General features: G+C 44.2%; 1 protein-coding gene across 1 annotated transcript in view; it reads left to right on the top strand.

Annotated features, from left to right (window-relative positions):
- The window catches only part of ERICH6B (glutamate rich 6B), a 65,320-nt gene that overhangs the window by 15,446 nt on the left and 23,867 nt on the right, over window positions 1–26,007 (top strand). The window contains exons 2-7 of the mRNA XM_054014422.1: window positions 1,397–1,837; window positions 8,470–8,527; window positions 12,473–12,585; window positions 14,491–14,571; window positions 20,910–21,008; window positions 23,320–23,376. Of these exons, the coding sequence (XP_053870397.1) occupies window positions 1,456–1,837; window positions 8,470–8,527; window positions 12,473–12,585; window positions 14,491–14,571; window positions 20,910–21,008; window positions 23,320–23,376 (790 nt within the window). The 5' untranslated portion in view covers window positions 1,397–1,455. The remainder of the gene's footprint in view (window positions 1–1,396; window positions 1,838–8,469; window positions 8,528–12,472; window positions 12,586–14,490; window positions 14,572–20,909; window positions 21,009–23,319; window positions 23,377–26,007) is intronic.

Here is a 26,007-nt window from a genome sequence, read left to right as displayed (position 1 = left end):
ATGAGGGGTTTGGAATGCAGGCTGCCCCGGGGCTACGGTAGGGAGAAAGGACTCCCCCAGCCCTCTCTCACCGCAGCAGCCCGGGGCTGAGAAAGAGGTGCCTCTCCGCACTGTGTGCCGGTGCAGCCCTTGATAGCCTGCTGTGCGGCCGCACAGCCTGAGCGAGCTTAGATCATGATGGATTCTCCATCACTGACAATTGTAAAATCAGGGCTGGATGTTATACTAAAAGATCTGCTCTAGGAATTATGTTGGGGAAGTTCTATGGCCTGTGTTATAGGTGAGGTCTGACTAGATGATCACAATGGTCCCTTCTGACCTTGGAATCTATGGTAATCAGGTGAGTTTTCCAATCACTGGAAGAAGCCGAATGTTCCTCCAATCTTTAAAAAGGTAAAGGAGAGTCTCAAAACTATTGATCTGATGTTTAACGTAGGTAAAATGAGTGTTAATGACAATATTGGTAAGCAACCAGAGTAGAGGAAAACAATGCATGATTATCCAAGATGGGTTTGTGAAGCACAGGGCCGTCACGCTATCTTTAGTCCACTCCCACTCCCCTTTTCCTTTTTCTTTACATAAAATGGATTGGGTGGATCAGAGGAAGAAGATATCATCAGCCAGATATTCAAAAGAGCAGGGCAAGTCGCTCTGCTTGACTAGTGTATGTTTCACAAAGAGCTGTACAAAACTAAAAATATCAAATCCATACAGGATTTTCAAAGGCTAATATTTTTATTCATTTCAAGTCTTTCTTGGGCTGTCTTGTTTGTCATCTCTTAATTGGCATGTTAAATGGACGACCAGCTGGGCCAGTTAAACAGATTCCTCTCTATATTTGTGTTCTTTGCCAGCATGTAGCATAAAATGCCTAAAATAATTTGTTTGGACGCTGGTAATGAATATAAAGTGCACTTGGATCCAGGCTTCATATGGTAAGTTTCAACCATTCAGTATTTTATAGCCAATGACAAAGCTCCTGGAAAAGTGGGTTAATAATGAAATCACCGGTGCAATCTTTAGTGGGTACCACGGTAACGTTGTGTATTATGAGGCGAGGTATTTGATTCTAGTGTGTTTGGGCCTATGAATATGGAGTTCTCTGAGGTATTTTGGTGTTTCGCTTTTTTAAGCTATTTTAGGGCCCAATTCAGCAAAGCACTTAAGCACACGCTTAACAAAGTCCTGCTGACCTCCATGGGATTTAAGCATATGCTTAATACTAAGGACATGTTTAAGTGCTTTGTTGGATTGGAGCCCTAGTAGACCCTCCTGAAAAGAGAGTGATTTTCAATCTAATAAGGTTATCTCAGTGTGAATATTTTAACTACATAAATCAATGTGCCCAGCAGTAGCAAATGACTAATGGGATTATTCTTTCTTTCTTTGTTACCAGAATGATGAATTGACTTTGCCTGTTGCTGAAGATTTTCATCTCCTTAATGCATTGCAGATATGTTGAAAGGACACAAGCTGTCAGGGGCTGGCAGTAACCAGCCCCAACCGAGAACATCCCCGTCTCCCTCTGGGTGTATTTCATCAGATTCCCAATCTGGTATTTTGCGCCTCACTGTAGAAAATGTTAAAAAGCTAGAAGAAGAGTATTTGACTGCAAAAGGAGTCCTTGGTAACCAATCTGTGGAGGAGTACGTTAAGCAGAGTAATCTCTGTTTGCTGGAGAGAGAAAGGAGTGGGGAAGTCAGCGGAGAGCATGTCCCAGATAAAAAAGATTCAGAAGGCGCCGTCTCCTTCCTTCCAAGAGAGCTGGATAAAAGGTCCAGGGAAACTCACTTGGAAAAGGCTGAAGAAATTTCACACAAAGGCAGCTTATTGGCAGGTATTTTGGCTGAGAGGGGGATTTCTTTTTGTCCTTTTAAAATGTGTTCAGACAAGGAGAACATGGTTATCAAACTTGGGTGCCTAAAATGGGTACTCGGGGAGGGCTTTTCAAAGATGCTCAGTGCTGATCTAAATTCTCCCGATGAAGGCAACAGTAAAACTCCCACTGATTTTGGTGGGAGCAGGGTTAGGCCAATGCTAAGTGCTTTAGAAAATCCCACCCATGGACACCTACATCCAGATTTAGGCACCTCATTTTAGGTACCCAGCTTTGGGAAATGGACCCACAGTTGCTACATAAACAGATGGATTTTTTGCAGCAGATATATTGGGTAGAAAAGGGTGTTGAGCTTTGATGGTGGGGTCAGAACCCAAATCTGAATTTCAAATACAGACCCTCTGGGAGGGATTTTCAATAGTGCTGCACTCTGGCCTAGATACTCCCATTGAAGTCAGTGGGAATTTTACCAATGATGGGAACAGAGTTAGGGCAAGGCTGGGTGCAAATCCCATCCCATCCATACGAGAGGCCAAAACAACACCTTGGAACTTTGAGAGTGCTTGAAATCCAGATGTGAATTTTGTGGCTTATGCCCATCTGGAATTTAACAAGTTATTCTGTTGCATACGACCACCAGCAAATTAATCAAAGACAATGTCAGGTGGTGATATCCTAAATCTGTTTGATTGCAACTCTTTTGCTTTATATCCAGCCTTTAGCAGTATTTTATTCCTTGTCAGGCAATCCAGCCAAACCGTACAAAGCAGAAAACTGAGGGAAGAAGAGTTTGTTAAAGTACCTCTTAAGTCACAAAAATCTTATTTATTTATACTCACTACGGTTTTGCCTCATCACCTATGTCACACTGCTTTCAACACCTTTTATTTCACTGTAGTCTCCAATATTCTGGAGTCACTTAGCTATACATGATTGTCTTTAAAACTGGTAGTAAGAAATACCCAATTCTCCGCTCCCTTGTACCAGTGTAAATCAGAAGCCAAGTCATTGATGTTCCACTGGTGTAAACCCAGGGAGTGAGTGAAAAAACAGGTCCTGTTCTATAAATGCACTAGTTCACATGAAATAATGTCTTATGGATATGGGATTAAAATTCCAAATGTATTTTGCAATGAGTTGCTCACGTGTGGTCAATAGCCACACTTCTATTTAATTACACACACAAAATCTGTTTAAAGAACATGATTAAGATTGCAATGTCAAGCACTCAAAAGTTAGAAAATGTGGCAAAAATAGTATGTGATTGTGTAATTAAAGACTGAATCATAATGCATATGCATAAGGATGCTGAATTAAGGTTTCAGAGGCAACCTTGATTCTGGTATTTTGTAATTTTTGAGAGCTTGATTTTGCAATATTTATAAAGTTCTTTACACACAGGTTTGGGAGAAGGGGTATATAATTTTCTAGGGTTTTTTTGTTTGTTTGTTTTTTAAAGCAATTGAGAAAAATAAATTCCACACTCACATGGGTCAATAGCAGGGTTGGAACTTTCAGATACACTGCACAGACCGCTGCCACTTGCGCTAAGGAAGTAACTGATAACAATAGTAGGTTGTTATCTTCTAAGGGGACCAGCACTAGAGGGGGATGAGAGACCTACTTTGCCAGTGAGTTTCAAAGCTATTTGATGGGAGCAGAGGGATGGTGAGACTTGGGAACTATGGGTTCAATTTCAGGCTCTGGAGGGGAGTGTTCTCTCATGAGCCCAGTGTTTTCTTTCTGTTCCCTTTAAACTTGACCCCTTCTGTCCTATCACCTTCAACCTGTCCATGTTCTGTCCTTTCTTGTCTCTTCTCCACCCTTGGCTCCTCAACCCAGTCAATTCTCTACTAGCCAATCCTAGTCTTTACTCCTCAGGTTGCTCATCCAAGCCCCAGTCTCCTTGCCCAGCCAATCCCAGTTTCTCTCCTGCCCCCAGTCCCAGTCTCACCGGGCTTCTTGTACAAATCCCTCCTTTCCTTCACCCCTGGTCCAGCTTTTGTCCCCTCTGCTTCAGAATCAGATGGCTTCCTCCTCCACACTGTGTGAATACCAGCTAGACAGGTAATTGAGCACTCAGAGGAGACAGGTTCCCTGTTCTGAGTTCCAGTGACCACTCATCCTCTCCTCCTAGCCCACAGCAGCTGAGAGTGGTCACTAGGGGGAAGTCTGGGCTGGAGCATGCTCTGTAGCTGTGTGGGGACTTCACACTAGGAGCTGTGAGCATGCTCAGTGAGGACAAACTTTGGCTTTTAGTTTCTAAGATTGAAGAGGTCTCTACTGAGCATGTAGGAACCATGATTTTCAAAGGCTTTATACCAACAGTGGCCAAATTTACTGACTCTGAGCCACATACAACAATCTTAAGAAGTTTGAAAGCTGAAACCCCAAGACCCCCCTCCCCTGCTGGGCAGAAGCCGGAGGCGACGTGTAGGCGAGGCACGTGGGGTCATGTGTTTTCCCCTCACCCCCAGATTTTTGCAAGGGTGTGCTGACCCCGCTCCATCACCTGATGCCGCAAGGCCCCCTCCCTGCACAGCAGTTGCTGGAGCCAGCAAGCTGGGAGCTGTGGCCATGGGGAGAGGCAGCTGCAAACAGCTGGTCACTGCAGGGACAGCCACTGCTTTTGCAGCTGCTTCTCCCTGCGGAGCTAAAGCTGCAGCATTGTGTCTTCTGGAGATGTGGGGGGGGTGGGGGGGTGTTTTCCCCTCAGCTCTGTATTTTCAGTGCATGCCTTACCCACTTCCTTAGAATTACAATAGTCATCTCTGCTCATATACTAGGCTTATTTTCTAAATGCATAAAAGCCATTTAAAGTCTCTCTTCTGCACAATGAAATCAAATATTCTTAGCATGCACTCGCATGAGCCACATCCTTGCAAGTAAATCCCCTACTGGAATAGGTCAAAGATTTGAAACGATGCTGTCAACTAACTGGAACTGAATGCATATAGTAACCTCAACAAATGCCATTCTGATGAAGGAAGCCTGGAACTAAAATGTTGGATCACAAACTTTTGACTTGCAATTTAAAATGCAAGTAAGATGATATGCTGTCTATGGCTTCTTTGGCATAGAATGGTGCATGGTTGGATGGTAGGTAAAAAATCAAATATGGGTTTGGGGAACTCCTCATTTGGGACCCAGAAAACACAGTCAATAATACAGATGTATACAGACTCTTATCACTACAAAAATTGTCAAAAAGGGGAAATTCCAAATGTAATTTTATCTTCTTTATTCATTGTTCATTAGATTTATTTTTTCTTTTTGAAAAAGTAAAATATTTCTGGGGGGAAAATCTCAAAAGGAAGGGAAAAAGCAGGAAAAACTATGAAAGCTGGTAAAAAAATCTGTAGCAAAAAAAAAAGGAAGAATTTTGACTTATTCTCTTCAGGTGCTGACTGAACAACCTACGGGTTTCTCAATGTTTTTCCAGTTTTTAACATTGTTCGATAAATAATTGTCTCAAATAATTCTTGGTCTGTAGATTGTGAGTAATTTGTGGGAGAATTCGATATTTGAAATTTGAACTGGTGTGGTTAGATTTGATTGGACACGTTGATTACATGGTATGCTATACTGTGATCATGTGGTATGTTTCTGTTCCCTGGTTGGATGAGAGTAACTCTTAAGTCCTGCCTACTTTTCAGAAATTTACAAAAATATTTCCTCCCATTCTAAAGCTGGTTATCCAGTAATATAGACAAAGGGATCCATATTTAAAAGAGGTTTAGTTAAAACCATTTTTCAGCAAGTTAACTGAACCAGATCCATCTTCCAGAGCCTTGTGTGCACTAGCCCTCCAACCGGTCCTAGAACAGGTCTGAATGTCTGTATAATGTCAACCCAACTTTAGAGTCAGGTTTTCAGTGTGAATACTCAATTTACAAACTCCTGTCCATGAACACTTTTGCTTAAAATTTGGTGTTGCCACAAACATTTGTGCCAGTAAACTCACCCACTAAAATATTTACAGAAAGCAAATACAACAAGGGTATGAACATACTTAAAATTCACACATCTTAATTTTTAAATGAATGTCATATAAAGTTTAATGTAGTGGATATATGTGCAGCTCTACAACACATTTTTTAGAATGTCCACTGTGACTTAAAAATATAGGGCCAGAGTTTCATTCGCACTAGGGCCCCTCTACACTACTCTAGAAGTGTAAAGAGGCCTAAAAGTGGGTATAAATTTGCACCAGATAGCCACTTTTAGGCTTCCTCATGCTGCCAGAGCAGCATAAAGGGGTCCCGGTGTGAATGGCCCATGAAGTATGGGCATTAATATGGCATACTGGAAGCTTTGTTTTGATTCTTTCAGCTACCTATCCAGTTACTACCAGCACTTCTCTCATGTGCTTTCTTTTCCCCAGGTGTCTTCTGCATCTTCCCTTTCTTATCCTCAACCTCCTCCCATCACCTTTAGTGTATAAACCTCTCTCTCCATCCCTTTGCTCTCCACGTGTCTCTTTCTTCCCCCAATCCATGATGGTCTCACATGTCTTTCTTCCATCTCCAACTCATTTCTGAACGTCTGTCTTCTTTCCCTCTATTTTTCTCTATATATGAGTTCCTATGTTTGTTTTAGAGCACACCTCTCTGCATTTTTCAGGGATTTTTGCACTGATGCTAGTGTGATGGCCTTGGCCACCATGTTGGTCAACAGCAGGAATTGAACCAAGGATCTTTAAAGCAGAGTGTCTACAGCTTGAGCTAAAGAGCCAGACTCTCTAGCTGAAAGCTGTAACAGACCCATAGTCTCTGTGGAGTGGGAACAGAGGGGGATGTGTAACACACACTGACCTGTGGATTACAGCAGCACCTAATATAGATGTGCTGCACACGTGTAAAAAATGGCTTGCATTGATGCAGCTCACCCTGGTTGCAAACCAGGGTAAACTACACCAGTGTAAGAGGTAGTTTGCACTGGTGCAGCATGTTTACACTAAGGGTTTGCACTGGTGTAAGAGGTAGTCCCAAGTGCAGACAAGCTCTTAGGGTGTGTCTGTAGTGCAGATAAAGATGGGATGGTAGCACAGGGAAGCCTATCCATGCTAGCTTCAATCTAGATCACCTAGGTAACAGCAGTGCAGATATGGTGGCCCCCGTTTCAGCACAGGATAGCAGCCTGAGTACAAGTCCTCCAGGGACCCTGGGCACATATTCAGGTTGCTTGCCCATACTGAATCCCACACTGCTATTGTTACCCATGCTAGCTAGGTTAAAGCTAGCATAGGTATGTGTACCTATGCTAAAATCTCACCTTTCGCTTGCAGCATAGGCATATTCTTGGACTACATCTACACTCCGAGCTAGCATGCTGATTTCTCTGCTCACATATGCATACACAGTAGCTGTCATCCAACTACTGTGAGTGTAAGTACCAGTGTAGCCGTGGTAACATGGGTAGCAGCAGCAGAGGCCTGGCTTAGACGTGCCATGTACCCACCCAGTTTCAGGTGGGTTTGTACTCAGCACAGCTCAGTCATGGCTTGACTGCTGCTGCCCGTGCTACTGTAGCTACACTGCTGTTTATACTCACACTAGCTCTCCCTGAGCAGCATCAGAGGACACTCAATCTTAGCCTCGCTGTGCTCCTCACAATACCACGTGTAACGCCCTTGACAGTCAATTGGTTGTTAGCTAAGGCTGTAGAGCAGACTCATTCTCTCTCTCTCTCTCTCTCTCTCTCTCTTTCTAAGTGGTCTCGGTGCCACTAGATAGCACCAGGAGGTGTGTGGGTTACACACACTCTCAGTCTCAGCACCACTAACAATTATTTTCAACTAGAAATAATTGATTGTGCAATTCTAGTTAGTTTCAGATTAGTCACACCCACACACACACACACGCCCCTGAGAGTACGCTACCATGCAGAAGCACAGGCATGATTAGGTCAAGTGAGAAGTTCACAGGAGTCCACTATTTTGATAAGCGGGCAAAATGTGGGGTTCCTGCCAACCTTCAGCCAATTTAACTCCCTATATACAAGATTTTACATGGCACTTTGGGAGGTTTGGACAAAAGTTTTCAAAACATATTGGTTTATACTGTATGCAAGGAATTCACTTGGCATGCTGTCAGTGGTAGTTTAAAAGGCATATTGCTGTAGGTTGGTGTGTGTGTGTATTGTTGGAATTTACATAACATTGCTAACTGTGTATACATGGCATACTGCTAGGTTTGTAGAGTAATTTACATGGCACACTGTCACGGCTTTATCTCTTTAAAAAATCCTTTGAGTCTTAGGAACAGCATATGGTACAGTCTGCAGAGTATGATGTGATACGGGCAGTTATAATCATAACTGAATAGGAAGGCAAAGTAAATTTGCTTGTAAAACTTATCATTTTCTGAAAATTCTGTCCTCAGACTTCAAGGGCTTTTTTTAATGACTAATTTTAAAGGCTTTCTTCCCCCTTCCTCTCTTTCCCCCCCCCCCATACAATTTATTGTATCATTAAAATACAAAAAGCTTCCCATTAAGGCAGCAACTCTGGCAAAGTGTTGTCTGAAATACAAAATAATGGAACAGCAAGAAAATTCATACTGAAAAGCCCCATTGTTCCACAGGGCAAAACATACGTTTAAAGAAAACTTTTTCTCTCCCCTCCCCTCTAGAATTTCAGGCAGATTCTCTATCAACTCCGCATGCTGGTTCTAAGTCAAAGGAATCAAAGTAAGGAGAGTATTTGGTAACATTTTTCAGTACAATTCAGTTAGGTTACAGTATATTTGTACAATACCTAGGCTAGTACTGTGAACATCTAACAACTGGAGATGTATAGTATGTCTTCGGCATCTACAATCTGGCAGGATCTGCTGTATCTGTGCTATTAATAATCTGGAAGTTACTCCTGTCTAAGTAATTGTCTCATAGCCCGCATCGCTTGCTATATTAAAAAGAACATTGTCAACCTGTCCAGACATCAATATGATTGTTTCTTAAAGGAAAATGCATTCTGCGGAGCAGCTCTGGAAGTTGTGTGTGTATTTATATGATTTTATTTGACAAAATGTTTGTATAGTTTGGGTGAAACAATGGGCCAAATCCTCTGCTGGTGTAAATCAGCGCAGCTCCATTGTTCACTTCATTGACTTCAGTGGAGCTATGCTTATTTACATGATCTGAGGATCCGGCCCATATTGTAGGCCCTCCTCTATAAATGTTGGACCGATTTAATCTCAGAGAGGGGGAAATAACAGGGCTGTTTCAAAAGAAGGTACAATTTTGGCTCAGAACAAATTGGATCAAATTAATCTCTGGTGTACTTTACTTATCACGAAGGGTGAATGTGGCCCACTGACGTTATTCTTTTAACTATTAATATTTGAGCAATATTTTCCTATAGTAAAAAAGATGGGCCTGTACGCCTAAGGGTCTGTGTGCAACACTAGCCAAAATAGCAATAACAGTCTGTTTATAGAAAGAGCGTTTATTATATTGCTACATGTAGACACAGTGAAATGTCTCCTTCTGGGGTATCAGCACAGATTGTAATTTACAACCTGGAAGAACTGAGGCATCATTCATTTCAAAATTCAGAAAAACTGGGAAAACAGTTCACTGTGATGGGTTGCTCCCCTCCCTCCCTTCTGGGGAGCCACCTGATGTACTGGGGTACCACTGAGCCCGCCATTCCACCAGCCTGGGCTTCCTCACCCTGTCCTGCTAAGCCAGGCCCTCAAGCCTCCTCTAACGCACGCACACAGGTAGGGGGACACCCAGCTGCAGAAAGACAGACACTGAGATCAGTATTGCATGGGAAGGCTCTCAGCTAAGGAATTGCACTCAAGGGGAGAGTAAACCCAAAATTGTATTGTCCTACACTGCACAGAGAACTGTACAGTGTAAGCTAATTGAAATTCACCTTCTCCCTCAATGTGGAGAGAGAGATGCACAGCTTTTTGCCCTCCCCGCCTCCAGTTTTGAATTACACAAACTGGGTTTAAAACAAAAACAAGTTTATTAAGTACAAGAGGTAGATCTTAAGTGATTATAAGGGATAGCCAACAGATCAAAGCAGATTACCTTAGTAAATAAACCAAAACTGCAAACTGAGCTTCACACACTAGATAGGTAGGATATAAATTAAAAAATTCTCACAAGTTGCTTTGACTTTTCCAGATTTTCATATACAGGCTAATGGTCCTTCTAGCCTAGGACCATCATTTTCCACAGTTCAATCCTTGCCCCTCAGGTGTTTCCAGGTGTGGTGTTGCACGGAGAGTGAGGACCCCTTATGATGTCATTTCCCCTCTTTTATATCTTCTTCTCACTTGCTGGAAAGCTCTTTTGCTGTGCTCTGGGTCAAACAGTTCCCATTGTGTAGTGCTATCTCTGAGAGGTTTCTACTGTACACAATTCCTGGGGTAATCCTTGTGCTTGTGTGCATTTCCTCAATAAGCCATTAACGTTGTTTGGCCTTTTTACTGTTGTACTTGAAAGGCTGATTGTGGGTGTTTTCAATCTCACAACATGTTTCAGGAGCACATACATAGCCAAACTTCATAACTTCACCTATGACGATAACACATACAATCCAACAAAATATTAATGTCTAGCAGATCAAGACTTTTAGAATGATACCTCACAAGACATACTTTGTACAAAACATATCCTAATTACATGACTGGTGAATAGTGGGATGCTAGGGTGTCACATACCCATCCTGGGGTAAATTCCTCTCTGTGATATGAGGAGAGATTAACTGCACAACTCCCAAGAGACTAATGGGAGTTCACAAGAGTAAGCAAATGGTCTCTGCAAATGCAAGAAAAATCTTATTGGCAACCTAGGAAGTAGAAAAGCATGGAGGGGGAGGCTTTATTCCTTCCCCGGAGGTGGGCAATTCTGGCTTCTAGGTGAAGTAGGATCTAAGCCAGTGATTAGGGCACTAGCCTGGGACTTAGAAGACTTGGGTGCAATTTCCTTCTCTGCAGCAGACTGTGTGTGACCCTAGGCACATTATTTCATTTCTCTGTGCTTCTGTGCCTCCTCTATAAGCTGAGAATGCTAGCACTTCCCTACCTCACAGGATGTTGTGAGGGCAAAAATGTTAAAAGATTATGAGGCGCTCGGATACTACGGTAATGGGGCCATATAAGTAACTTAGATTGGTCATTCCTGTGGGGTTTTCATCAGTTAATATGTAAATTTCAATGTGTACAGTGCCCAGAATCTTTTAAAATTCTTAACCATAAGACACCTAATATGAAGGCAGTGATGTGTAACAGCCTCGATGAATCACTAATGCTATGGGGAAAAAAAATCCACTGGCTTTCTGCAGGTCACATTCAATCAGTCCCTGGTGGCACTTTGCTCAGCCTTGTTTCTCCTACGCAGGAGGATGCTCATAAAGACCTTGAACACCTTTAAATGACCATTTAGGAGGCAAACTAAACTATCTATCTCACAGGGATGTCAGGTAGAGATGGCTGGACGGGAGCCATGTCAGCTCTTTAACACTAGTTCAAAATGATTTCACCGCTTGCCAGTCAATTTTAGGTGAAAAGAAAGTGCAGAAAATGACAGGCCAATCCCTCAAACCTCATTGGTTACTAATCATACTGAGGTCCAAGAGACCCACCTCCTTCTCCTCACCAATACACTCAGCCCCGGTGTCGGACTGTGGCGCACACACAATGCAGAGTGAGTGCTACACTGAGTTGCATGATCAGAAGATGAAATGAGCAGAGCATCAATCACTCCAAATTGAGGTTAGCCTTGAGGAGCACATGCCAGTCATGCTTAGGTTAGAAATCCCCAGGGAACAGCGGTAATGAAAGTGACAAGGCTGGAGGCTTGCTCTTATACACTGATCCCCACTAATATTTTTGGATGCCTGAGGCTGATAGTTGCCCCCATGTTTTCATTCATTTTAAAGTGTGGCTTTCTTCTGAAAAATTCTGTGTGAAGTCAGCTGCCTCTTATGAAACAGATCTGTTCCCTTTGTGAGTCCAAAGTGACTGGTGATTGTGGGTGCCCACCTTGAGACACCTTAAAGGGGTCTGGCTTTCAGAAAGTGCAGCCCCCTTTCTCCCCCCCCCCCACACACACACACATTGAAAATCAGGGACCTTTAAGGTGTCTCAAGTTGGAGGCACCCAAAATCCAGCGGTGGCGAAAGGGGGTGGCTTGCACAGGTAATAGCCACCCCAAACTTTGCCTTGGCCTCCCAGTAGCCACCCTTCCCCGTGCAAAGGCCAAACATTATGCAGAAGTAAGAGTGTCATGGTATGGTATTGCCATCCTTATATCGCTGCTGCTGGCAGCGGCACTGTCTTCGGAGCTGGGCAGCTGGAAAGAGGCAGCTGCTGGCTGGGAGCCCAGCTGTGATGGCAGCACCACCACCAGCAGCAGCGCAGAACTGGAGAAGGCAGGGTGGCGTGTGCCCACAAGATGTATAGTGCAGCCCTGTGCCCCCCCCCCAAAAAAATTTTTTTTCTGTCTAGCCCACCTCAGCCCCGCCACTGGGAAGAGGCTGGCATTGCCCCTGCTGTAATCACTTGTCATTTCTGAAAAATTTGGCTTGTGCGTTACTTCAGTGAACATTTCTGATACTTTTTCCACTCTGGTCACTAGTAGTAATGTAAAAGCCAGTCTGCTGTGGCCTCTTTGCAGAAAGTCTGTTGATGGATCTTCCGCCACTCACAGAAGAGGATGTGAGGTTGAGGATCTGGGGACCCAGACAGAATGGAGTTATTCAGACAAATCCCTGGCATCCATTGAGAATGGTGAGCTCATCAAACAGCAGCACCATATTTAACATCCAAAACACACTGCTTTCCAAAGAGTGCACTTTGGAAAAATGAAACAGTCGATTTGCTTTCAAAAATGGCTTTGTGGCATCAGGTTAAAAAAAATGCACAATTTTTTTCAGCATGAACTTTGATGCATTTGAAGCATTTTGACAGGAGGATAAATCTCTCATTCCTGAGTTGCTAATGTGTGTTGCCCTCCTTTATTCAGTGCAGTGCATCTACATTTGAACAGCTGGTTTTCTGCAGCCAGGTTTGTTTTGCCTTGTATTTTAGTAGGGTTGTATGCAAAGATTGGCTCAAGTAGCAGTGTTCAGATCCCCCTCTAGCTTGGCATTCGACATAGGCTAGAGTTCAGATCTGAGGCTAAATCAGAGCCTGGGTTCCACTTGAGAACTGCTTGTGAGCAGCAGCAGCAGTGCCTTGAGCCATAATGACCCCCTGCATATAAAGTCAAATCCCCATAGGTTCGGAGAGCCTATTTGCAATGGGTCAAGGCCCCAGCACTGAGTAGGGCTCCCTGAGAGACCTCACAGGAGTCAGAAGGCAGGGTTGCAACAGAAGAAAGGCCTTAGTGGGAGTTGATCCTCGGGGTGCGTATGTGCTTAGCCAGACTGCTGTCAGTTTCACTGCCTCTGTTGGCTGATGGCTCCCTCATGTGGCCAGTCTGCAGGGGTGTGTGGAAACCTAGACAAAACCAACGAGGACACTTGGGATATGTCTACACTCCAGTTAAAAACCTGCGGCTGTCCCGGGCCAGCTGCCTCAGGCTCACGGGGCTTGGGCTAAGGGGCTGTTTAATTGAGGTGTAGATGTTCTGGCGTGGGCTGGTGCCTGAGCTCTGGGACCCTCCCGCTTACAGGGACCTAGCGTCTGGGCTGCAGCCTGAGCCCGAACATCTACACTGCAATTAAATAGCCCCAGGAGCCCGAGTCTGCTGGCATGGGCCAGCCCCAGGTGTCTAATTCCAGTGTAGACATACCCTACAGCAGACCTTGCATCTAGAAACATTCTAGTTATGGGGAGCTCCTTTCTGCTCACATTCCCGTCCTATCCCCATGACCATTACAGGTCTCTTCAGGCTAATGGGCCCCTTCTCCCTCACTGATAGCTCCTGCTTCATAATGGAGTTGTTGGCTGGGAAAGTTCACTTCATGTGTGAGTGCCTTAAAACTTCTACCATAATGGACTCTGTCAGCTGGTTCAAAAATGGCCCCACTGTTGTCTTGCAGAAGGAGGTGGTTTCTCCTGGATGCCGAGGAACAGGATAGGTCTCTGTGATGGTGTAAAATCACCTTTAAGGGCCTGCTTGTCCTCTTACACTAGTGTAACTCCAGTAGTTTCAGTGGAGTTACTCTGGGACACTGATGAGAGAGCAAAATCAGGTCCTATGTATCTGCCTTTAAGAGGAATGGCCCCCCTCAAAGGAGGACATTCCCTCTTCTGTTGCAGAGCCTGGGGAAAAAATTCAGACTGCATCGGGCCCCAGCTGAGTGAGGTTGTCTGTCATGCCACTGGGAGCTGATGGTGTAGTATTTTCATGGTTATATGACAGAAAATGCATTACCGCCAACCTATCACAGCCCACCTCTGAATCTATTAAATGCTTAGCAACAAAACAAAGGACATTAACTTATTAAGGGTAGCTTTTGCCAAAGATGTGCAGGTTTTGCTTCGAAAATTTACAGGACCTCAGAACTGGGATTCATAGAATTATTATGCTCATTTCTCATAGTTTATTAATAATTTAAAACCAATCTTGATGTTATTGATCTATCATTGAATCTGAGATTTATTTCATATCTCTAGTCACAGAAGCAGTAAATTTAATTTCCCTCCTACTTCCTAAGCTTACTTCATAACTAAAACATGATCTTTAAGCTATATCAGTAATCAGAGAGGAGAAGAGGAGCAGAGAAGATGTGGATGGCAAGGACAGTCCTGAGCCCATACCAAGTCAAGGTGAGGAGCACTAAGGGTCAGATTCCGATACACTTTCTTATGTTCTGTCTTACTCCACAAATAGCCACAGTAAAGCCAATGTGATCACAGAGAGAGTAAAATGCTACTGAACAGAAGTATCAGAATTAGGGCCTAAGGACCAGACCCTCAAAGGCATTTAAGCACCTAACTCCCATTGATTTTCCTGGGATTTAGGTGTCTAAAGTACTCCTGGGAGCATTCTGTTCCAAAAAATTAAAAATTCTGTACACAATATTTTAAAATTCTGCAAATTTTATTTGTCAAAATAACACTACATAATCACGCCAGTTTCAATTATTTTGGTAATTTATATCAAAATACCTGTCAGCAAGTATGTCTGTAACAATACTGACACACACACAAAATCCCCCCAGGAGTAGAGTGTTAAAGAAACCCCTATGACATCCCAGTTCCTGTTTCTCTGTGCCCTTCCCACCTCCCCAGAGCCCAGATGGGGGGGTCAGACACGCAAAACTCCTCCCCACAGAGCCCAGCCACACACACACACCCCAGCCAATACATCCAAACCCCCTTCTTCCCCCAGAGCCCAGCACAGTGATTTAAGTGAGGCCCAGGAAATCCAAAAGGACAGGTTCCTACAGCAATACTAAGGTGGCCATATTGCACATCCAGTGTATTTACTGTGTACATTTAACAACATAAGCAGCAATGTAATAAGGACTACCTTCAATAATAAACCAGGGATAGACACTGCCACTTAAGAACGGTCATACTGGGTCAGTAGCCAATGCCAGGTGCCCCAAAGGGAATAAACAGAACAGGTAATCATCAAGTGATCCATGTCACCCATTCCCAGCTTCTGGCAAACAGAGGTTAGGGACACTTCAGAGCATGGTTTTGTATCCCTGCCCATCCTGGCTAATAGCCATTGATGGACCTATCCTCCATGAACTTATCTAGTTCTTCTTTTTTTAACACTAATATAGTCTTGGCCTTCACAACATCCTCTGGCAAAGAGTTCCACAGGTTGACTGTGTGTTGTGTGAAGAAATACTTCCTTTTGTTTTAAACCTGCTGCCTATTAATTTCATTTGGTGACCCCTAGTTCTTGTGTTATGAGAAGGAGTAAATAACACTTTCTTATTTACTTTCTCCACAGCAGTCATGATTTTATAGACCTCTATCATATCCCCTCCTTAGTTGTCTCTTTTCCAAGCTGAAAAGTCCCAGTCTTATTCAACTCTCCTCATATGGAGGCTGTTCCATACCCCTAATTATTTTTGTTGCCCTTTTCTGTACCTTTTCCAATTCTAATATATCTTTCTTGAGATGGGGCAATACGTGAGTATTCAAGATGTGGGCATACCATGGATTTATATACAGGCAATATGATATTTCATGTCTCATTAGCTATCCCTTTCCTAATGATTCCCTACATTCTGTTAGCTTTTTTGACTGCCACTGCATGTTGAGTGGATGTTTTCAGAGAACTATCCACAATGACTGCAAGATCTCTTTTTTGAGTGGTAACAACTCATTTAGACCACATCATTTTGTATGTATATTGTAGCTGAGATTGTTTTCCAATGTGCATTATTTTGCATTTATCAACATCGAATTTCATCTGCCATTTCGTTGCCCATACACCCAGTTTTGGGACAGTTCCTCACATTTGTCACATAAAAAGAATGGCTCAGGTTTGGGAATCTGCCTCACATCCTCAGCCATAAAGACCAATACAAAGAATTCATTTAGTTTCTCCACAATGGCCTTCTCTTCCTTGAGTGCTCCTTTAGCATCTCAATCGTCCAGTGGCCCCACTGGTTGTTTAGCAGGCTTTCTGCTTCTGATGTACTTTAAAAAAAAAAAATCTGTTACTTTTTGAGTCTTTGGCTAGCGGTTCTTCAAATTCTTTTTTGGCCTAATTATATTTTTATACATAACTTGCCCGAGTTTATGCTCCTTTCTATTTTCCTCAGTAGGATTTAACTTCCACTTTTTAAAGGATGCTTTTTTGCCTCTCGCTGCTTCTTTTACTTTGTTGTTTAGCCACAGTGGCCCTTTTTTGGTCCTTTAATTTATTTATTTTTAATTTGGGGACATACATTTAAATTGAGCCTCTATTGTGGTGTCTTTAACGAGTTTCCATGCAGCTTGCAGGGATTTCACTTTTGGCACCATACCTTTTAATTTCTGTTTAACTAACGTCCTCATTTTTGTGTAGATCCCCTTTCTGAAATTAAATGCTACCTTGGTGAGCTGCTTTAGTGCTTTCCTGTGCATAGGGATGTTACATTTTGTTATGTTATGGTCACTATTACCAAGCGGTTCAGCTAACACTTAACTGTTTGTACAGTGCCTAGCACCATGGGGTCCTCGTCCAGGACTGAGGCCCTACTTGCTGTGGCAATGCACATAACATGTCTGATGAGGCCAAGTTAACACAGAAATGTCAGCATTTGGGGATGGATTCACCAGCAGGATCCAGCTGCTTTGCATCACCCTAACGCTACAAACTCAGTGTAACCAGCCGATGAAGCTGGGTTTATTACTGCTTTGCCTTTCTAGCGTGGTGTACAGCACTGGAGCATACCAGTGAATTTGGATAGCATGGGAAACATTCTGTGAGGTAACTATAAAAAAACCTGTGAGCTTAGAACTAAAATGTCCAGAAATATAAATTGGTGATTCTTAATAAAATAAACTCTTTAAAAAATTTAATCTGGAACAAACAATGATTAAACACTGACATTCGTTAATCTCTTAGGGCATCAGAAATTTTATAATAATAAAATAATAATGGAGATATCCCATCTCCTAGAACTGGAAGGGACCTTGAAAGGTCATTGAGTCCAGCCCCCTGCCTTCACTAGCAGGACCAAGTACTGATTTTGCCCCAGATCCCCAAGTGGCCCCCTCAAGGATTGAACTCACAACCCTGGGTTTAGCAGGCCAATGCTCAAACCACTGAGCTATCCCTCCCCCCCATTTTAAATAATTAATATTTTAATCAATAACCCATCAGGAGGTAAAGCATGTGACAGGGTGTTGGATGGGCTAGTGGTTGGGGAGGTCCGGGACTAAAAACTAGAGAAATCCTAATTTATAAATCCAGCTCAACAGCGCTCTGGCTGTGGGACACTGATTCATAGATTATTATTTTTTAAGGCCAGAAGGGACCACTATGATCATCTAGTGTGACCTCCTGCAAAACACAGGCCACTAAGTGGTTCCTGCATCAAGTCCATAACGTCTGGCTGATCTGAAACCTGAGAAGGTCAGGTAATGACCAAATTTACCTGAGAGGGAAAACAGTAAATTCCCAGACATTGTAGCTTTCCCGGGTAAATAAATTATACAACAGAGAGTCCCTGGTTCATAGATCGTAGGCAGATGTTCAAAAATAGGTGCCCGTGAAACAGGTGTGCCTGCAAAATGGATGACCACATGCACAAGAACCAGATGCCGTATACAAATGTATTTCTGTATATAATGGACTCAGCTTAGGTGCCTATCTTTGAATATTTGGCCCATAATATTGTGTGACCCAGAGCCCCCCAGAGATAAGTGCCAGATTGAAAAAAGGAAGCCTGTGTAGAGGGAGGGAAGGTTCTTATTAGCTGATCGACAGGCCATAACGAATTCCTGTAACTCTTCATAGAGGGCAGTTCCATCTTATTCCTATGGCAGGTGCGTGCATGGCCCCCATGACCAGCATATCTGAGCACCTCTCACTCTTTAATAGGAGTACTTGTGGCACCTTAGAGACTAACAAATTTATTAGAGCATAAGCTTTCGTGGACTACAGCCCACTTCTTCGGATGCATAGAAGAAGTGGGCTGTAGTCCACGAAAGCTTATGCTCTAATAAATTTGTTAGTCTCTAAGGTGCCACAAGTACTCCTGTTCTTCTTTTTGCAGATACAGACTAACACGGCTGCTACTCTGAAACCTGTCACTCTTTAATGTATTTGTCCTCGCAGCACCCTTGGGAGATAGGGAAGGACTTTTATCTCCCTTTTGAAGATGACGAACTGAGGCACACGGAGACTAAGTGACTTGCCCAAGTTCACACAGGAAGTCTGTGGCAGAGGAGGGAGTTGACCCTAGGTGTCCTGAATCACCCTAACCCCTAGACCATCCTTCCTCTGTAAGTTATGGACAACTGTGACTATGAAGGGATTAGAACCAACCACTTTATGATTTCTGCCCTTTTAATTCTTATACACCTCTTGCTTTCACAAGCTCGTAGGACCCAAACTGCCCCGCCTGCTGACTCTTCCACCTCCAAGGCATAACTCCAGTTTTGATAAGTAACAAAGCAGAGGGACAGGGTTTTTTTTAATACTTTTGTGTCATCCCTATTGGCCTCTGTTTGGAATCGTGTCTTTCTAGCTCTGTGGAATGCTGGACAAAAAGAGTGCGGTCAGGTTGACAGCCAGACTCACTGCCACGGGGCATTCCAGGGCCTATCATCTAGCAAGATAGTATCAATGTGATGCTTCCTGGGTGTACCAAGGTTGTGAGGGGGGCCTTGTCTGTCCCTGCAATGGCTCAGCTCGCCAACCCCACCAGCCATGGGCAATGCAAGCACACCCCTCCAGGCCTATGCATGCCCTGCTCTCACTCTGCAGGTTAGCGATAGGCACACCCCAACTCCCGAGCCCTCTGAGCATCTCCCTGGAGTGCCCAGCCCCTGGTCCACTGGACGGACATTTACAGTATTCACAGATTTACTGCTGCCAAATAAGCAGCACACCCCAGCTTATCAGCTCCACCTCAGATCACCACTCTGCTTATCCCACACCCTATAGACATGTGTATGGTAAAAACCAGTGTGATCTTCTGTAACAAAGCAAAGCAATTCAAGGGCAGCAAGGAGAAGTATTGGAAACAAAGGGTCACGTAGCAAATAATTCATAACACACATTCTAAAACCTAGACTTAATTAACTAGATGCTCTCATGTCTTATAGAGCAAGGCTCACACAAAGTTCTTCTAGCATTTTACAGCCAGGCTTGGCTGTGATCGTCCATTCGTGAGTCAAGATCTAGGGTGTCTATTAGCAGCCCCAGATATATCAGAACAATCCATTGTCCTTTTTCATAAGCAGGACACCCTCCTGCTGGTTGTTTTTTTTCCTGTATACTCCTTACTTAGAGCCACCCCAATTAAGAGATTGGGAAATCTACATGTATTTTGCCGCCCCAAACATGGCAGTCAGCCGGTCCCCCACTTTTGGCGTACCCGCCACCGAAACCGTGGGACCAGCGGACCTCCCGCAGGCATGCCACCGAAGGCAGCCTGACTGCTGTCCTCATGGCAACCAGCAGGCCACCCCCCACGGCTTGCCGCCCCAGGCACGCGTTTGGTGCGCTGGTGCCTGGAGCTGCCCCTGCTCTTAATCAGCGTGTGGCTCAATATGCAAATAGGCCTACATTATTATGAGCACAATACACAATGGCCAAACAGGGAGATAAGCGTCTGTTACCCACTGCCTCAAAAGGGACTGTCTAAGACATGTCACTGCCTGGTTACCTGCCTTAAGAACATAACTTTTAGTATAGAAACATAACTCCTTAAATATTATCTCTACATACATTTTGCAATGATTATGGCAACCAATCATTTATGAGCAACTGGCTCTCAGTAGAGACCTTACTAACTTTGGTGAATTAATATGCACCTATCCAACCCAGGGGATCCCTGTAAAACTCTATGCACCGTCTCTGTCCTCTAACAGTTGGCACCAACAGGTGCCTGGGTCACAGTCCGATTTTATACTAACAAAGCTACGTTTTCCATTTTTATGCTTAGGGACATAAATGATCCCCAGCTGGGATTGGGAAGTAACTTCCACCCCATGGCATCTAATGATTCATGGTTACCCAGGCAGTGGTGCTGGGGGGTGCTGAAAGCCAGCTAACGAAACTGTAAACCACGTGTGTTCAAAAGCAATGTGAAAAAGTGTGATTCCCGCTCACACCACACGGGTTCAGCACAGCTCCGGGATTCTCAAGAATCGCAAAATAATGCCAGCTCCATTCTGATAGCACCAGCAAACTTTTCACAGTGAAACTTGGGGATGCTGCCTGCAGCTCTAATTCCTGAGCCTATGTTACCCAGGTACAAAGTTGGGGATTTTCTCCTTCCCCTGAAGCACCCAATTAAAACATTTTTAGGGTGGGAAACCAAACTAGATGGATCATCATCCTATTCCAATAAAATGTTTCTATGTGGGACAAGAGTTTTGGCCACACACCACATGGCTCTGGTTAAGGATTAGCCTCATTTAGTTCAGCACAGCCAGTGCACTATCAGACCAACTCGGAACACAAATCTGCTTTTATGTTTCAGGTGTTGTGGTGCTCTTTACTAACGTAAGTGAAGAAATTGAGACACAAGAGTCTGAAGAAGGAAGTGAAGAAAATAACCAAACAAAATCCAAAGACGAAGGTAGGGTGCGCTTGTGGAGACTCCATCATTGGCAATTTTTAAATCAAGATTGGACCTTTTTCTAAAAGAGGCTCTAGTTCAAAACAAATTATGTTGGGGAAGTTCTATGGCCTGTGTTATACAGGAGGTCGGACTGGCCTGGGAATCTATGAATAATCCTGGTCACTGTAAATTAAAGTGGGGTTTTCAATGAGAGTTAGGCATCCAACACCCTTAAACTAGTCTCCTTTGAAAATCCCAGCTTTGTTACTTTAGAGGAGAGATAGCTAACGCTCCATAGTAATGGGGGATAAATCACCCTGTCCAGGAATATTGTCGAGAGCAGCAACCAAAGTGAGAGGGGGTTTGGCAACTTAGCAGGAGGGTTCTGGCTCATGGGTGGGGATTTGAATGAGGTAGGTGTTACTTTGGGCTTGCCCATTTGATGATGCAACATTTCGCCCTTTCCCTTCTGACCACACAGCCATCTTTCAGCTTCCCTCATCTCCCATCTGTACCTGTCCCACCAGCCTCTAGACTCCCAGGCCTTTCCCACAATACAACCACAAGAGATGCTCGATGGAATTAAAAGGATAACGTAAAATACTTTTAACTGGAAAGTATAAGGAACCTATGGAATTCACTGCTGCAGAAGGCTATTGAGGCAACTAAAGTAGCAAGAGTCAAAATGTATTAGACCTTCCAGGCAGACCTGTCTCTGTGAGAAGCATCAAGAGGCACTGCATCCCTGCACAGCATGGACCACCTCTCCAGTCTGCTTGAGAGGGTCAGCCCATGGACAGCTGCTGTCCATTCACAGTCTCAGACTGTGGTTTCCATCTGGGCGCTGGATCATGCCACCTCCCCTGATGCTGTTTGAATGTTTGAAGGAGGCAGCCTACCATGCCCTGCCCCAATCTCACCACGAAACACTTAGCAACATGTGGCCTCCCTCCCCAACTTCACCAGTGGGTTCCACATTCCCATCCCATGGGAGGGTGCGGGCCTATTGGAGGAGTAGGATTCTGCAGTTGCCATGAAAGGTGAGCAGAAGCTTGGGCTTGGAGGGGTGGGGGAAAGAAAATTGAAAAGGAGACTGGGGGAGAGTCAGAGAGTGGACAATAAATCTGAGAGAAGGGGGATGAAAGAAAAACAGTGGGAAGGAAAGACTATGTGGAGAGGAAGGAGGAGGCATAGGGCATGGGGGAAAGAGGGAAAGGAGAATGAAAAAAGAGTAAGAGAAAGAGGGGAAAGGTCAGAAGGTGGGAAAGACTTGAAAGGAGGTAAATTAATTAGAGGTAAAATTGAGGAGAAAAGAAACAGGCAACTAGCAAAGCAAACATAGGAAAGCAAAGAACGAGGCAGATGGGCATACCAAGTTAATTTTTCTCATTGTTTCATAGAAAGTTTGGCACCAGAATGTTACATAAAGCCAAATACGGGTATATTTTTATATCTGTAGATCAGGATGACATCTGTCCCTAGCAGAGCAAGACAGGAGGAAGACATGGGGTAGCAGCCTGCTTCCCTGTGTGGGGGTTTTCTTGCTTTTGTTCTGTATTGTGCTGATGCTGGTTTCTATATGTAGCTCTGTGATTGTCAGGTAGGAAACACCTGCGTGAATCTAGGCCCTGGGGTTTTGATGTGCAGCCTTTCTTGGTACTTTAACAGAATGTACTTTGACAGTAGCAAACTATTATAGGATGGAATTCCAGACAAACCCATTCCTGTGTAGCTTCTCTTCCACCACCACCACCCTCCCCGAGACTCCATACACTTTAATAACTGAAATATGTTAGTCTTCAAAGATGGAAGGCTTTGGACTCAAAAATTTTATGGAGGAAGCTCCGTAGAAACCTTGCTTAAATTTTTCCTCTCTCTCACCACAGAGTCCCCACTTTTGCTTGGTTGGCATTTATGTATATAGGATTAACATCTGCAATTGCACTAGCTAGGTTGCAAATTACACAGGCTATCAATCTTGATGCTTCAGGGCATACAATGAATACCATCTGGGGGTGGGGGGTGTCAAAAATTAGTTTCTCCCATGCTATCATATGGTATTGTATGATTGACCAGCTGCATAAAGGAGAAGGAATGGGTTTGCCTTCATCAGGAGTATCAGTTATATGTCACTATCCGAGGCAAAGTGCCTGACTGACTGAACCAATAGCCAGTGCCACTGTCACATTTCCTATGTCTCAGTTCAGTCTCCACAAGTCTAACACTTAAACCACTCCTGAATTTGGCCATATGACATGTAGGTCAGGTGACTACCATTGCCCAAGCAGGTTAGCCACTAAAACACGCCATGCTTGTTCTTTATCTGTAGTTGTGAGAGCTGAAAGTGATGCAGCAGGAGGAGAAGACAGGAAGTCAGATGATGAAGGTATGCCAGGATATGTGGCCATTTGGGCTGTCATGAGACAACTGTCCTCTCTATGCAGTTAAGAGACCAAATCAGACATAAAAACTTGGAGTTCTTCATTACTGCTTTTCTGTAGAGATGTCCCAACCCTGACTAGTTACAGAGGCCAAATAACTGCTTTCTAATATGGCTGAAAGCCACAGGAAAAGTATGGGCCACATCCTGTAAACAGCTGAGTGCCTCTTGCAAGGAACTGAGACTCCTCTTGAGGTCAACGAGAGTTGGGGGCGCCCAGCGCTTTGCAGGAGGCACTGAGCACTTTGCAAGATCAGGCCCTCAGTGGGAGGGGGCTCGTCATGGCTGGGCTGGAGGATACATGGTGGGTTGGGTAATCTGGGGGCTAAGGATGCTTTTCATTGCGAGGGAGACAGAAAGCATTGACAGCTGGGAGGAGGTGGTTTGAGGACAGGTCAGCAGTGGGCAGTGCAATATATTCCAGGGGTACCTCTGATTAAGGAAGGCTCTTGATCCCACAGGAGTTGAAAACAGCAGCCAGGCTGGGCCTGGCAGAGATTTTCAGATCTACTGAGACCTCTGGGGGATCTAGTCTCTATATCCACAAAGGCCCAGGTGCAGACCAGAAGCTGAGATGGAAAAGAGGGGCTTTGATGGGCAGGAAATGGAATGAGTCACTGGATCCAGACAAGAGGTCACAGGCTGATGTCCAGCATGGGGTTGAGGGTGGGGGTGATACTAAAGGACACCTGGCTAGTGGGTACTCACCCATAGTTTTTGACCCTTCCAAATGCTTGTGAATGAGGTCTGAGGTTCAGACAAGTTCTTATTTTCTATGACCAAGTTTGCCTAGCCTCCGTTTTCAGAACATCTTGGCAGCAGATTATCTCAGTAGAATGGAAGTAACAAGCAAAAACTGACAGAACTCCAAAATAAGAAACATAATTAGCAGCAAAACTTTTAATTTGCCATTCTGAACCATCTCTAAATGAGTTAGTGGCTTATTTATCGGACCTGGCTTGACATTTAGACAGTTCCTTTTAATGCTAATGGGCTTGATTACCGGTATGAATCCTACTGCTTTGCAGAAACTGCTGCTCAGTATTCAGAGCTGCCAAATTCTTCCCACACAATAACACCTTCCTTTCTTCACAGTAAATATGTATTATTCAGTGTACCCATATTACAATAAGGTGCTCACCGGTGTGAGGTGTTTGCTGAGATAATTAAAGCAGCAACCACCAGTTTGCTAGAAATCTAAATTGTGGAAAACACTAGGTACCAATTGTACTGCCTCCTGTCATAGAGTTTTCTGGCCCTGGACTTCCCCAGTTTCTTTAAATGGCACCACGCACTTCTCCTGGCCCTTCCCCACTCCTGCTCATCCCTCTGCAACCTTAAGTTCAGCTGGGAGACTGAACCAAAGACCATTAAAATCAGTGGAAACCCTCCCCCCCGCCCATTGAGTTCAGTGGGCTTGGAATCAGATCTTTGCAGGGTTTCACTGCGCTTTCGTTCCTTACGCCTGTTACTATCTTTTATACCATTAGCTCCCCGGGGCAAGGATTATCATTATCATGAGTTTATACAACCCCTATCGCAAAGGGGTCTGACCTCATTGTGACCCTAAGGTGCTATCAGAACAAAAGTGTTGAATAATTAATAATAAAATTCCCCCAGACGGTTAACACTGGTAGGGCTGGTTCAACAAAGGCTCTGATGGTGCATTGGTGACAGCCCATAGGCAGCTAACTGGGCTCTTGCATTGTAAGGTAAAAATTTAGTGTGTGATTTTTTCCCTCCCTCACTTGCCCAAAACTGCTCTGCTTGCCAGGTGGGTGAGGAGTGGGGGAAACAACAGGGCTCGTGTCCAGTACTGGTGTTGAGAGGTTAGGGGACTTCTGGGTGGAAGCTTCTTTCTAGCCTAAAGGAGATAGAAACCCTGTGCTGTGTCTCAGTAAAAGCCAAGGAACCAGGGCAGGGCACGGGACTTGTGTTAGCATCACAGCACTCTCGGTCAGCAGGGAGACGCTGTTACTCCATACCTAGAGTCCTACCAAATTCACGGCCATGAAAAATGCATCACAGACCATAAAAATCTGGTCTCCCTCTGTGCAATCTGGTCTTTTGTGTGCTTGCTATATGAGTTGAGGGGTGAAAACATTATCTACTACCTGATTGCCGTCTATGTCGAGATAACTGGCTCTGTGGATATGGGGAAAGCGGCGGACATGATATATCTTGACTTTAGCAAAGCTTTTGATATGGTCTCCCACAGTATTCTTGCCAGCAAGTTAAGGAAATATAGATTGGATGAATGGACTATAAGGTGGATAGAAAGCTGGCTAGATTGTCGGGTTCAACGGGTAGTGATCAATGGCTTGATGTCTAGTTAAAAGCAACAGAGGGTCCTGTGGCACCTTTAAGCTAACAAAGGCTTGCGTCTGATGAAGTGGGCATTCACCCACGAAAGCTTATGCTCCAATTCTTCTGTTAGTCTTAAAGATGCCACAGTATCCTCTGTTGCTTTTTACAGATTCAGACTAGCACAGCTACCCCCTGATACTTGATGTCTAGTTGGCAGCCGGTATTAAACGGAGTGCCCTAGGGTCAGTTCTGGGGCCGGTTTTGTTCAAC

The sequence above is a fragment of the Malaclemys terrapin genome, chromosome 1 (assembly GCF_027887155.1).
Source record: "Malaclemys terrapin pileata isolate rMalTer1 chromosome 1, rMalTer1.hap1, whole genome shotgun sequence".
Classification (NCBI taxonomy): domain Eukaryota; kingdom Metazoa; phylum Chordata; order Testudines; family Emydidae; genus Malaclemys; species Malaclemys terrapin.
This window is presented reverse-complemented; position numbering and strand designations above follow the sequence as displayed.